General features: G+C 40.3%; 1 protein-coding gene across 3 annotated transcripts in view; it reads right to left on the reverse strand.

The window, feature by feature from the left end:
• Ube2v2 (ubiquitin conjugating enzyme E2 V2) overlaps nt 1-13,311 on the reverse strand; it is a 39,497-nt gene extending 26,186 nt beyond the window's left edge. For 2 of the 3 annotated variants that reach the window (XM_085832103.1, XM_021184846.2), the window contains exon 1: nt 13,236-13,311. In XM_085832103.1, coding sequence (XP_085688229.1) covers nt 13,236-13,251 — 16 coding nt within the window. In that variant the 5' untranslated portion in view covers nt 13,252-13,311. Of the gene's footprint in view, nt 1-13,168 lie in introns of all 3 variants that reach the window. The other variant, XM_029470727.2, reaches the window with a different exon arrangement.
• Between the last annotated feature and the right edge of the window lie 1,008 nt (nt 13,312-14,319).

Below are 14,319 nucleotides of genomic sequence, written 5' to 3' on the forward strand. Positions count from 1 at the left end.
CAAAAGAACACACATGGTATGCACTCACTGATAAGTAGATAGTAGCCCAAAAGCTCAGAATACCCAAGATACAATTCACACACCACATGAAGCTCAAGAAGGAAGACCAAAGTGTGGATGCTTTGATCCTTCTTAAGAGGAACAAAATACTCACGGGAGGAAATATGGAGACAAAGTGTGGAATAGAGACTGAAGGAAAGGATATCCAGAGACTCCCCACCTGGAGATCCATCCCATCCATATAGAGTCACCAAACCCAGACACTATTGTGGATGCCAAGAAGTGCTTGCTGACAGGAGTCTGATACAGCTGTCTCCTGAGAAGCTCTGCCAGAGCCTAACAAATGCAGAGGCGGATGCTCACAAGCAACCATTGGACTTAACATGTGGTCCCCAATGGAGGAGTTAGAGAAGGGACTGAAGGACCTGAGGGGGGGAGCTTCATGGGGGGAGTAACAGTGTCAACCAGCCAGACCCCCCTGGAGCTCCCAGGGACTGGACCACCAACCAAAGAGTACACATGGAGGGATCCATGGCTCCAGTTGCATATGTAGCAGTGGATGTCTCTGTCACGCATAAATGGGAGGAGAGGCCCTTGGTCCTATAAAGGCTCCATGCCCCAATGTAGGGGAATGCCAGGGCAGGGAGGTAGAAGTGGGTAGGTGGGTGGGGGAATACCCTCATAGAAGCATGGGAAGCGGGGATGGGATAGGGGGTTTGAAGAGCGGAAATCAGGAAAGGGGATAACATTTGAAATGTAAATAAAGAAAATACCCAATAAAAAAAGAAAAAATTTGCAGCCATCATCTATAGATATAATTTATACAAATACTAGTTTAATAGTAAATTTTATTCACATTAATTCTCAGAGAATAAATAGCAAGTAAGATTATCTTGATAAAATGAAGACTCACAAGAACAGCAATTTAATTTTAATTTCTAAAATAAGTATTTCAAAGACTTATCTAACATTTAAAATATACAATATACTTACTTAGTTTTGTTTTCCTTTCTTTTGAAACAGGGTTTCACTATATAGCTCTGGTTAGGTCTGGAACTCACTATTTTAAATTGATAACAAGTTTCATTCACAAATGAGAAGAGAAATACTTTTTAATACAGTATTTTTTTAAACATTTATATATTATATGTAAGTACACTGTAGCTGTCTTCAGGCTTTTTTTCCCTCACTGTAGCTGTCTTCAGACACCCCAGAAGAGGGCATCAGATCTCATTAAGAATGGTTGTGAGCCATCATATGGTTGCTGGGATTTGAACTCATGACCTTCAGAAGAGCAGTCAGCGCTCTTAACCACTGAGCCATCTCTCCAGCCCAATACAGTATTTTAAATCCAATACATTCCTAACACACTCACCCCAAAGAGTACCTTTTTAAAATTTATTCACTTTATATCCCAATATCAGTCCCACCTCTTCCCGGTACCCCTCGTGCAGGTCCTCCCCTCATCCCTCCCTCCCCATCCTCAAAAGAAGGTGGGGCACCACCACCCTAAGCCCCATTCCCCACCCTTCAGGCCAGCACCAAGTCACTGCAGGACTAGGTTCATCCTCTCCCACTGATGCCAGACAAGGCAGCCCAGTTAGGGGAAGAGGATCCACTGGCAGGCAAGCAACAGATTCAGGGACAGTCCTCGCTCCAGTTGTTGGGGGATCCATATGAAGTCCAAGCTGCAAATCTGCTACATATGTGCAGGGGGCTTAGGTCCAGCCCATGCTCACTCCAAAGAGTACCTCTTAATATGTTTATTAATCTTTATATATCTAAAATGGCATCAACTACATAAGAGTCCACATAAAGTATAATCAACTCTAAGACAAATGCCAGAACACTAAAATGTGACTTAGAACTGAACTAGACAAAATGAAAAATCAAAATTCAAATCAGTCTTTGAACATTTGAAGCATCTGAACTATAACTTCAAGTACAAGTCAAAGGACCTCCAACTTAGATGACTTGCAAAGTACATTACACTGTGGTATGGACAATGTATTAAGAGTTAATCACACTGCACCTATTCCTGTAGAGACTTGATGCCCCAATGAAGGGGGATGCAGGGGTTGTGGAGTAGGGGTAGGAGGTTAGGAGGGGACATTGGGGGAGCACCTTCTCAGAGGCAGAGGGAAGGGAGTATGAACCTCTTCCTGGAGGGGGACCAGGAAGAGGGGCAAATTTGGAAATAAATAAAACAATCTTTTTAAAAAGATCTAATCACACAGCTGTTATTATTTATGACAGCCACAAGGATTCTGACCATATCTATCCAGAGTACCCTAAAAGTACATGAACTATTCATTCACAAATCTATTTGTTATATATTAATACCACTAGATAAAGAGGAAATAAGCCTCCATTATGTTAATGAATTTGAACATAACAAGCTTTTAGGATACTTTCACTTAAGAATGGCAAATTGAATGCAGTGAAATATCACCATATAAGATTGTACTTGAGCAATTTATTTTCTCATTAAGTCACTGACATAGAGCCAATACCACAGGGAATTATGACAATAAAATAGGTACCTAGTTATAAACCTGTTGAACTTACAGCAAATACTTTTTTCTTCTCCCAATATTTGTGCACCAACCTAAACCAAGTGTAGCTGAGACTGAACACTAAGACAAAATGCTTCTCCCTAAGAACTTAAAACTCAATGACAAAATCAGGTAGTGGATTCATTCAAATATGAAGACCCAAATTGTCTGCATGCTACAGATATGAAATAGACAAGCTCAAGGAAGAACATAGCAGTGGCTTAGCATGTTCCAGTAAAGCACCCAACAGTGCTTACTGTAGAACTATGAAGGGCGCTTTCCTTAGAATAAAGTAGGGGTACAGGCAAGTGATAAGACACTTTGGCTTCTCCTGTTCTAATTTCTGAGTAAAATTAGGAATTATACATCCTTTAAAAGATATAGATGTGAGGTCTTTGAACAAAAACTATAACTGACTGGTTATAACTGCTCTTCTAGATAATCCAGAAGTTGTAATTAACTTCCATAATCAGATGACTATATGAAACAAAAAACAGCTATTCTCCAAATTATTGTTTATGAGATAAATACTTCAAAAATAAATGAGGAAATAATTGCCTCTTGTCGATACTGTTTAGTAAATGGCAGCTTGTAACCTGGGTATATGACACTAGCACAGTAACAGTATACCAATCTATGCACTGTTTGTACTTTTAAGTAACATTTCAGTCACTATACTGAAACACCTATGGCAAATTACAGTATGTACAGAGAGTAGATGGCTTGTAACATGCCTGATTATTTAGCTATATTGCTGTTTTTAACATAAGCCACACTTCAAATATTAAGGTGAAATCAGACTTCTGCCACTCTGCCACATGGTAATAATCATGCACAATCATTCAATTAGAAAATGAAGAGCAAGCTAGGCCATAAAGCACCTATTAAAAACCAGTGACTGGGCTGGTGAGATGGCTCAGTGGGTAAGAGCACCCGACTGCTCTTCCGAAGGTCCAGAGTTCAAGTCCCAGCAACCACATGGTGGCTCACAACCATCCGTAACAAGATCTGGCGCCCTCTTCTGGAGTGTCTGAAGACAGCTACAGTGTACTTACATATAATAAATAAATAAATCTTTAAAAAAAAAAAAAAAACAGTGACTACACGGGACTTTAAAGATGATACCCCACCCCAGAGAGAATGAGGATGATAAACACATTGACAGGGAGGAATGAGCACAGAAGCAAGACAATAGAGGCAAAGGATGACCCTAAGAATGGCAAAAAGTACTCAAGAGCTCAAAAGCCTGAGTCCTCAGAGGGACAGAAGCAATACCTAGACTCACCTGCTGCCAGTTAAAGTAGAGTGCGCTAGGTGGTGCAGGCAGAGGACAAGTGAAATGTACGCGTTGAGTACAAGCCATCAACAGGAGGAAAACAAGAACAGCAACAGGGTTCAGAAAGCTAAGCTCTGACATATCCTAGCTGGCCCAGTGGGCTTCTGAAAGGCAGGCTTAGAAATAGCAGTAGAAACTGAGATAAGTCCCAGAAGCATAAAAAGCACAGTGATTACTGAGCTTTTTAAATGTAATAAAATTGTTCTGCTATTACTATATCTATGTACCAGAAGTGAAAGCAAGTGACAAAGATAGGAAAAACACTTGCAAAGGTTATTATCTGAGAAAGAATTTCTATCTAGAATAAAGAACTTCTCCAACCAGATTAAAAACAATAAAAGCAGCCCGATTTTTAGCATAGTCAAAGAATTGACCACAGTGACACATGTCTATAATTCTAGCATTTGATAAGTAAAGCCCAGAGGGTTGAGAGGTCAAGACTAACTGGCAAAATGGCTCAGTAGATAAAGGTGCTTGCCATCAAGCATGCCACACATGTTCAATCCCTAAACTCCACATAATGGAAGGAAACAATACAACTCTCCACACGTTATCCTCTGATCTCCACATTCATGTTGTGATACAAATGGACAGACAGACAGACAGACACACACACACACACACATATATATATGTAAGAATTAATAAATGCTTAAAAATATTTCAGCTGGGCAGTGTTTTTAATCCCTGCACTTGGGAGGCAGAAATTCTGAGTTCAAGGCCAGCCTGGCCTACAGAGTAAGTTCCAGGACACCCAGGGCTATTCAGAAAAACCCTTCCCGCTTTGAAATATATATATTTCAAAGCCAGTTTTGGAATATATATATATATATATATATATATATATATATATATATTTCAAAGCCAGTTTTAGATGCATATAGTAAATTCAAGCTTAAAGTAAATGACACCCTACTTTAAAATTTAAGATTAAAAATGAAAACAAAAACTGTTAGACATAGAATCTAATCAAGGAAACGTAGACGGCTAACATATAAAAGGATATTCAACATAACTAGGCATTAGGGAAATGCCAGTCAAACCCACTGTAAGCCTTTTTTAAAGTGCCTCCTATGTGATCAGCTTTGTTAAGAAGAAAATAAGAATGGGGAAGTGGTGGCCCATGCCTTTAATCCCAGCACTTGTGAGGCAGAGGCAGATGGATTTCTGAGTTCAAGGCCAGCCTGGTCTACAAAGTGAGTTCCAGGACAGCCAGGGCTACACAGAGAAACCCTGAAAAAAAAAAAAAGAAGAAGAAGAAAGAAGAAGAAAGAAGAAGAAAGAAGAAGAAGAAGAAAGAAGAAGAAGAAAGAAGAAAGAAGAAGAAGAAAGAAGAAGAGGAAGAAAGAAGAAGAGGAAGAAAGAAGAAGAGGAAGAAAGAAGAAGAAGAAAGAAGAAGAAAGAAGAAAGAAGAAGAAAGAAGAAGAAAGAAGAAGAAAGAAGAAGAAAGAAGAAAGAAGAAAGAAGAAAGAAGAAGAAGAAGAAGAAGAAGAAGAAGAAGAAGAAGAAGAAGAAGAAGAAGAAGAAGAAGAAGAAGAAGAAGAAGATGATGATCTTCTTCCCAGCCATGCAAGGTCAGAAGAGAATAATGAATGAATACAAGCTTTATACTTTGTGAAAAGTCCACAGCCACCAGAAGTACCTGCTAATGTTCTAGGTGTAGAGTGCAAGGGTTATTTGGTCCAAATCAGTATTAGTGATTTGGTTTCCCCATGAAGCAAGGCATCCTGACCAACAGCAGAATGTGCCTGCTGCTGAGTGAGGAACATGCTTGTCCTGGACCAAGGAGAGCTGGAGAGGAAGCACAAGGCTGTTCACAGAAGCAGTGTGGACACCGATTTTCTCAACTTGGTTATCTTGGGGAGTAGGGGAGATTGATATTGATTCCTGGAATGACAGATATTACTATGCCTTAGGTGGGCCCAAAAGAGCTAACAAAGCTGAAAACTTTTCAGTCTCTGTAAAGAAGACAATGCCTACCAATATGTTGTTAGGAAGCCTGCAAACAAAGAAAATAAACAGCCCAGAAGCAAAGCACCCGAGATTATGCCACATGTCCTACAACACTCATGTTTACACACTGCTCTGAAGAAACAATGCACTGATAAAAGTAAGGGAGGGGCTGAAGAATATGCTAAATCTTTGGCAAAGAGATTAAAGAAGCCAAAGGAACGCTCCAGGAACAATTGCCAAGAGACACAGGCAGTCCTCACTACAGTCTTCTAATTCTGAGCTCAGTTAATTCTTTAAGTGGTGGTGGCAAACGCCTTTAATCCCAGCATTTTGGGAGGCAGAGGCAGGCAATTTCTGGGTTTGAGGCCAGCCTGGTCTACAGAGTGAGTTCCAGGACAGCCAAGGCTACACAGAGAAACCCTGCCTCAGGAAAAAAAAAAAAAACAAGAGTAAGAAATAAATGATCAGACCTTGAATCTCAAACAAACAAAGCAGTAAGATCCCATGCATCCTATGCACAGGATAGCTAAAACCAAAAGTCAGGAGGTATTGGTGAGCGTGTGGAGAAGGATCATCAGGCACTGCTGCTAAGACTGCAGTCCCCTCTGGAAGAGCACAACAGCAGCTCCCCCAACAGTTAAGCACAGTCATCACTATTCCCCAGCAATTCACTTCTTGGTTTCTACCTTTTAAAAGCATATTTTAGAGCAGATACAAATATTCACAGCAGCCTTATTCCCAACGCTGAAAGAAATTTTAAAAAGTAGCCAATTTTAAAAAGTTTATGCCCATCAACAGGTGAATGGACAAATAAAAAAAATTGTGGTAAAGATATACCACATTTCTTTGACCATAAAACAGTATAAAAGTATTCATGTACACAGATGGCTTTTCAGCACATATACAATGCATAAGGTTTCCCATCACTGTAACAAACCACCTCAACAACTTAAGGGCAGTTCAGGAATTACAGTCCTTCCTCGGGTGTCCCCAATTGTTTTAGAGCTGTGGGTAGAGGGAAGCTGCTTACTTCACAGCCGTCAGGAAGCACAAAACCAGAGAGAAAAAGGCCACATACAAGAAGACCTTAATAGGGCTTTATCTCCTACTTTCCACTCCTACCCAAATGTCATTAAATTATAAATACATCAATGGATTAACCCATTGATTACATCAAAGTCAATCAACTCTCAATGACTGGATCTGCCAAACGACGATCAAGCCTTTATTGACTCATGAGCCTTTGACAAGGGTATTCATATTCAAGCCATAACAGAGTGAAAAAGGTGACTATACAGACATAAAAAAAGAGCATAAAGAAGAGCATCATTTCACGCATGATAAGTCAAAAAGTAATCTGGAAGCTGCTAGACACTGGAGGAAGTAAGAAAGTGCTAGTGTGATTACATTTACTTCTTAAGAAACCATTCACGAGCCAGGCATGGTGGCGCACGCCTTTAATCTCATCAATTGGGAGACAGAGGCAGGCAGATTTCTGAGTTCGAGGCCAGCCTGGTCTACAGAGTGAGTTCCAGGACAGCCAGGGCTACACAAGAGAAACCCTGTCTCAAAAAACAAAACAAGAAAGAAAGAAAGAAAGAAAGAAAGAAAGAAAGAAAGAAAGAAACAAAGAAAGAAACAAAGAAAGAAAGAAAGAGAGAAAGAGAGAGAGAGAGAGAGAGAGAGAAAGGAAGGAAGAAAGGAAGGAAGGAAGGAAGGAAGGAAGGAAGGAAGGAAGGAAGGAAGGAAAGAAAGAACCATTCACGCTGGGGACACATTCTGGAAAAAGCACCCTGATACCAAGGAGAGTGGAAGAGATGTCAGCGATGGATCAGAGTCAGGACAGCTCCTGGAAGGCCTCAATCTCAGGACCAGCTCACATTTTATCTTATGCTCTGAAACCTCAGGGTAGAGTGAGAAAAGCAAGCAAGGTTTTACAGAAGGTTATGTGGCAGTCAGCGAGCTGTTAAGGGCAATGACCCATTGTTTTGAGTAGCAAGTGAAGTCATGAGTGATAAATAGCCAATACAAGCAGTGCTTAAGTTAAACCACTAAATAAATCAATAAATAAGCATCTGACTGGCCCTTTTCTTTTAACCTTATTCTACTTCACACACCTCTAAACACACCAAACTCCAGTAAACTGTAGATAGCTTACATCTCAACTTGGCTCAAGACAGATCTGTACTATACTATTATAACTATTATTTCAAAAACCTTACAGATGACAAGATTTCTCTTCTACAGTTTGAATATTTGCTAAGTCCCAACTTAAACTGAAAATAACATTTATTCTCACACAAATAAACTACATTCTGTAAACCCACTCCCAAACCTGGTCCTGACAGCTCATCTTCCATATAGCTCCACTTAGCTCACAGTAGTTCTCCAACAACAAATATTATTCTAGTCAACATGGTTTCCATTTACGTGTTAAGTTTTATATTACACAGTTCCCAAAATAATTAAGTGAATGTTTCCATCGTTACGTAGCCCTTGCTATGAATGGTTCCCATCTACATGGATTTCTGTAAGCAGTGTAAATAACACACAGCCCAAGCTTGTGCTATCATTACAGAAAGTACACCTGTGTATGTGAAGGCCAGAGGTCAATATCAAATGTCTTCCTCAACAGCTTCTTCACTTTTTGAGAAAGTGCTTCCGACTGAACTTGGAGATTAGTGATTGGTTAGTGTGGTTGGTCAATGGGCTCTAAAATCTACCTGTCTTGGCCACACCATGCCATGCACTGGGTTACAGATGGATATCACCTGCATTCCCTAGCTTTATGTAGGTTCTGGGGATCTTAATTCAGGTCCCCACATGTATTTCATGGACTGGAGGAAAAAAACAAAAACAAAAAATAAAAAACTATGTAGCAGAGGATAGCCTTGAGCTCCAGACTCTCCTACCTCCACCTCCCTGGCAACTTCATCGCCACAAATGGAAACAATGGTTGTAAGGAAAAGAATGATTTCAGACAGGCCTCATGCTACATACCTGTAACCACTGCTATTTGGAAGGCTTAGGCAGGAGAACCTTAAATTCAAGGAATGGTTAGGCAAAGTAAAAAGTAAAAAGAAAGCCAGGCGTGGTGGCACACACTTTTAATCCCAGCACTCGGGAGGCAGAGGCAGGTGGATTTCTGAGTTTGAGGCCAGCCTGGTCTACAGAGTGAGTTCCAGGACAGCCAGGGCTGTACAGAGAAACCCTGTCCCAAAAAAACAAAAAGGAAAGGAAAGGAAAGGAAAGGAAAGGAAAGGAAAGGAAAGGAAAGGAAAGGAAAGGAAAGGAAAGGAAAACTGTAATGTCCTTACTATGCTTGTTATGCCAATTAATAATTTTACTATTTTTTTCACCTTTCTAGGGCCTTTAATGTCTTGAAATTTTCAAAGATCTAGAGTAACTTTTTCATTTAAGTAACTGCTTCACAAGTTTCATAGCCATTTTTACTTCCCCAAACTACTCTGTAGGGAAAGGACTGTCTATATGAGGAGGCTGTATTATGTGTTCAAGTATCAAGAGTTTACCAAGAACATATGTATATCAAGAACAACAACAAAATCTACTAAGCCAGCAGTGAAAGTCTGAGGAAGAAAATACACTGAAGTTCAACTTTTCCATCAATTAGTTCTGAGGCCCAAGCCACTGCCTCCAGTACTGCTTCTGAGCACTGGCATATATGCCTATGTGTGTGTGTGTGTGTGTGTGTGTGTGTGTGTGTGTGTGTATGTGTATGTGTGTATGTGTATATATGTGTATATATATATATATATATATATATATATATATATACACATATATACACACATAAGAAAACAAGAACTGGTAATTAAGTGGCAGGCCTACAGAGCATAGCCATCTAGAGCAGCGGGAAATCAGGATACTATCACAGTAGTCTTTCTATACATCTTTTAAAAAAAAAGATTATTTATTTTATGTATGTGAGTACACTGTAGATGTCTCCAGATACACCAGAAGAGAGCAGTGGATTTCATAACTGATGGTTGCAAGTCACCTTGTGGTCACTGGGAATTGAACTCAGGACCTCTGGAAGAACAGCCAATGCTCTTAACCAGTGAGCCATCTCCAGCCCCAACACTAGTCTTTCTAACATACACAACTATGACCACTTCTGAAAAGGTAATTATTTTTCTTTGGTTGTTTCCTGACCTTACACAGAACTACAAAGAGGGGGAAAAAATCTGTTTTTTTTTTTCCTAAGCCTCTCTTCATGTATCTGCATTCAAAGAAACTACAGACCCATCAAAATAATCTAAGTGAATTTTTTTCAATGTCATGTTACAATGTAATGCAATACCTAAAAAGAGCTCTTAATACCAAAAGGAGACCTAAAGTAAAAAACTGAAAATATAAAAATAGTAAACATGTTGACATATTAGGTCATTAACTTTGACAAATGTGTCACACTAAGCTATCAAAGGAAGAGAACTGTATGCACACCATCTTCTCCATTTTTCTGTAAACCTAAAACTATGACAAACAAAAGAATGTTCAATCTTTGTTTACTTTTGAGACAGGATCTTACTACCGAGCGTAGGCTGACCTTATGTAGCCCAGGCTCATCAGGAACTCACGATCCTTCCTCATAGCTGGGATTATAGGAATGCACTACCACAGAACACACAGAACTTCCTTTTTTACACAGTAAATTGCAGTAATTGAATCAAATGAAATCTTTACTCACAGATACTAAATATTAATAAACATCTTTTGCCTTGAGTAATGCTTAAGCTAAATTCTATGAAAGCCTCTTGACTTGGGGAAAGGAAGGAGAAAACTTCAGACACTTCCATCTGAGAAGGAACCAAGAGTGTAAAGAAAAATTTATCTAGGAAGGAATGTATGAGAGTCAGTGTTGAGACTAAAACAGAAAAAAACATCCTTTGAGGAATACTCCAAATTCAGTCAGTCATGATGGAGAGAATGCTGGATTATACTCTTGCTTCTGTTAGTCATGATGGAGAGAATGCTGGATTATACTCTTGCTTCTGTTAGTCATGATGGGGAGAATGGTGGATTATACTCTTGCTTCTGTTAGTCATGATGGAGAGAATGCTGGATTATACTCTTGCTTCTGTCAGTCATGATGGAGAGAATGCTGGATTATACTCTTGCTTCTGTTAGTCATGATGGAGAGAATGCTGGATTATACTCTTGCTTCAGTTAGTCATGATGGAGAGAATGCTGGATTATACTCTTGCTTCTGTCAGTCATGATGGAGAGAATGCTGGGTTATACTCTTGCTTCTGTTAGTCATGATGGAGAGAATGCTGGATTATACTCTTGCTTCAGTTAGTCATGATGGAGAGAATGCTGGATTATACTCTTGCTTCTGTTAGTCATGATGGGGAGAATGCTGGATTATACTCTTGCTTCTGTTAGTCATGATGGAGAGAATGCTGGATTATACTCTTGCTTCAGTCAGTCATGATGGAGAGAATGCTGGGTTATACTCTTGCTTCTGTCAGTCATGATGGAGAGAATGCTGGATTATACTCTTGCTTCTGTTAGTCATGATGGAGAGAATGCTGGATTATACTCTTGCTTCTGTCAGTCATGATGGAGAGAATGCTGGATTATACTCTTGCTTCAGTCAGTCATGATGGAGAGAATGCTGGATTATACTCTTGCTTCAGTTAGTCATGATGGAGAGAATGCTGGATTATACTCTTGCTTCAGTCCCTGAAAAGTTATGTGTAACTTTTTTACTTCTTTGGTTTCTCAATTTTCTAAGAAGGAATTCTCAATCTAATTTGAATTATTATCCTCCAAACTTTTTCCAGTTAAGAGTTCAAGGTCAGCCTGGCTACATGGGACACTGACTCAAAAATAAATAAATAAGCTCCATTTTCTAAGATGTATTTTAATTATACCAAAGTTCCCATTTCCTTGGTCTAAAACCAGTGAAAATAACAAACAGGATACAGATATCTAATATGCACTACCTGTGCAAATAATCCAACGCTTAGAGTACACATTCAATTGCCAAAAACCAAAGTTTGATAAAAAGTATGGACCACTCATATTATCTAATTGCTGCTCTTTTCAAAATACTTAACATTCTTTCATATGAGTAGTGTTAAATATGTTCCAAAAAACAAATGCCAACTGAAGAGATGGCTCAGCTGCTAAGAGCACTGGTTGCTCTCTCAGAGGTCCTGAGTTCAATTCCCAGCATTCACAAAGTGGCTCACAGCCATCTGTAATGGAACCCAATGCCCTCTTCTAGTGTGTCTGAAGACAGTTACAGTGTACTCATATATATAAAATAAATAAATATTTTTAAAAAGAACAAATGCAATCACAAATTGACATTTTTCATATTACAATACACCATTTTATTAGTTTAATTTTAAGGTAGTGAGCACAACTCTTAAAAAAACATGGCACTAATAAGCACATATATTTAAAATAAGAAGTAAAGAGATTAAGGGTTATAACATTAAAATATTACTTTTAAAATGAGCTTTGGTCTTGGACAGCTCTGATCAGACCACTGATGTATTTTCCAGAGGTAGAACTGCTAAAGATTTTATTGTCTATGGCACTCATACACATAAAGGTAAGATTTAAACAATATGAAAAATGTATATGAAGGCATTACCTTGAAATGTTAACAATCACAACATGCACTCAACCTCTTCCATTTCTACAACCTAGATTCAATAAGAACTAGAAAAAAATAAATCTTATGAATCATTTTTAAATGCTAAAACTCAACACTTTTAAACTGTTTTAACTTAATTTTTTTTTGTCACCAAATTTCTAAACCCTGTCAACACTTAAATTTCAAGTTTCTGCTCAAAGGCAACCGAACATTGTAGACAAGAGTAGAACACCTATCTAAGGTACCAACTGTCCTGCAATTAGCTTTCGTCTGGCTCGGTGTACTGTAGTTTTTCACTTAAATGAAAAAAAAAAAAAAGAAGAAGAAGAAGAACACGCATTCGGCCACCTAAGTAAAATCGTCGCCCTCTTATTCCAGACAGCAGCCACCCTCCTGTTAGTCCTATCCTCCCGCACGTGTCTGGTGTACTCCCAGCCTAGATCCCCGGCTCCATCCAGGATGCCTCTCCGCCGTAGCCCCGTTGATGGGCAACGCCACCGCCACCGCGGGCCGCTCCAGCGCACTCCACCCTCGCCTCCGCTGCGGCACCCAGATCTGCCGGTCCTCCCGCAGGGCCGCCGCGGGCGGTGGGCGCGCAGGCTCCCCGTCACCGCGAGCCCTGACACGCGCGTCCCGACCTCCCTGCCGCCCGCCCCACCCCCTGTCCCTCGCGTGGCCCTCCGCACTGCGCACCCGCAGTCCCGCGCGGCCCGCCGGACAGACAGCAGCGGGAGCGCCGCAGACCCGGCTAGGAACCGACCTGTGGAGACCGCCATCTTCTCCTGCTACCAGACGCACCACCGCACGCAGGACGTCAACGTCACTTCCGGCAGCACGTTGCTCTCCGTCATAGAGGGACCGATAGTGGGGATTGTACCAGGTTCCTGTTCCTGGCAAGCTTTGCCTCTGATGGTGTCTGGAGCTGTTGATTATCAGTTGTCCCAATCAAAACACACACATAAAACGGGGTTGGGAGACTAAGGCAGCATGAGCTTAAAAAGTCTTTAAAAGATCTGAGATCTCCAATAGTGTCAGTGTGTCCAAGGGAAAATTTCCCTATGACTCCTCTTATTAAATATTGAAATGTCTAAACAAACTCTAACATCACGAGCCGGGCGTGGTGGCACACGCCTTTAATCCAGCACTCGGGAGGCAGAGGCAGGCCGATTTCTGAGTTTGAGGCCAGCCTGGTCTACAAAGTGAGTTCCGGGACAGCCAGGGCTATACAGAGAAACCCTGTCTCGAAAAACAAAAAACAAAAACAAAGTTACATCACACCAAACCTGTTATTAATAATCAAGGTAAAGCATGGGAATTCACAATTGTGTTGGAAAAAAAAAAAAAAACTATTCCAAAAGGTTGGGCTGTGTTAGTGCAGGCTACATTTAGGCTGTAGTTTTGCTCTGATGACACCATAACCAAAAGTCCATCAGTAAAGAAAGCCACAGAAGAAACTCAAGCAAAACCTTGAAGCAAAAAGGGATGGAGACAAACAGCTTACCACCTTGCTTCTGAGAAGGTTAGGCTGATTCCATGACAGACTTCAAATTGGCAGTTAAGGAGACTAGGCCTAAGAACTGGGAAAGTCCAGGCAAGCTCAGGCAAGTCAATTACTAATAGAAAAAAAAAAAAAAACCCAGGCTCCAACCTTTATGCCCAATAATGGTTCTGGGATGCCTAGAGATAGAGTAAGATAAAGCCTATCTTCCCCAGAATTCCAATGTGCTTTAAAGCAAGCATGCACGCTCACTTAGTTGTCTCTCTGTTTTGGCAATGGGAAACTCCAACACGCTGGACTCCTGCAGAATAAAACACTCTTTGAGTATACATACTATTTGAGTCCC

This window comes from Mus caroli, unplaced genomic scaffold (genome assembly GCF_978045245.1).
Source record: "Mus caroli unplaced genomic scaffold, Mus_caroli_1 scaffold_17, whole genome shotgun sequence".
Classification (NCBI taxonomy): Eukaryota; Metazoa; Chordata; class Mammalia; order Rodentia; family Muridae; genus Mus; species Mus caroli.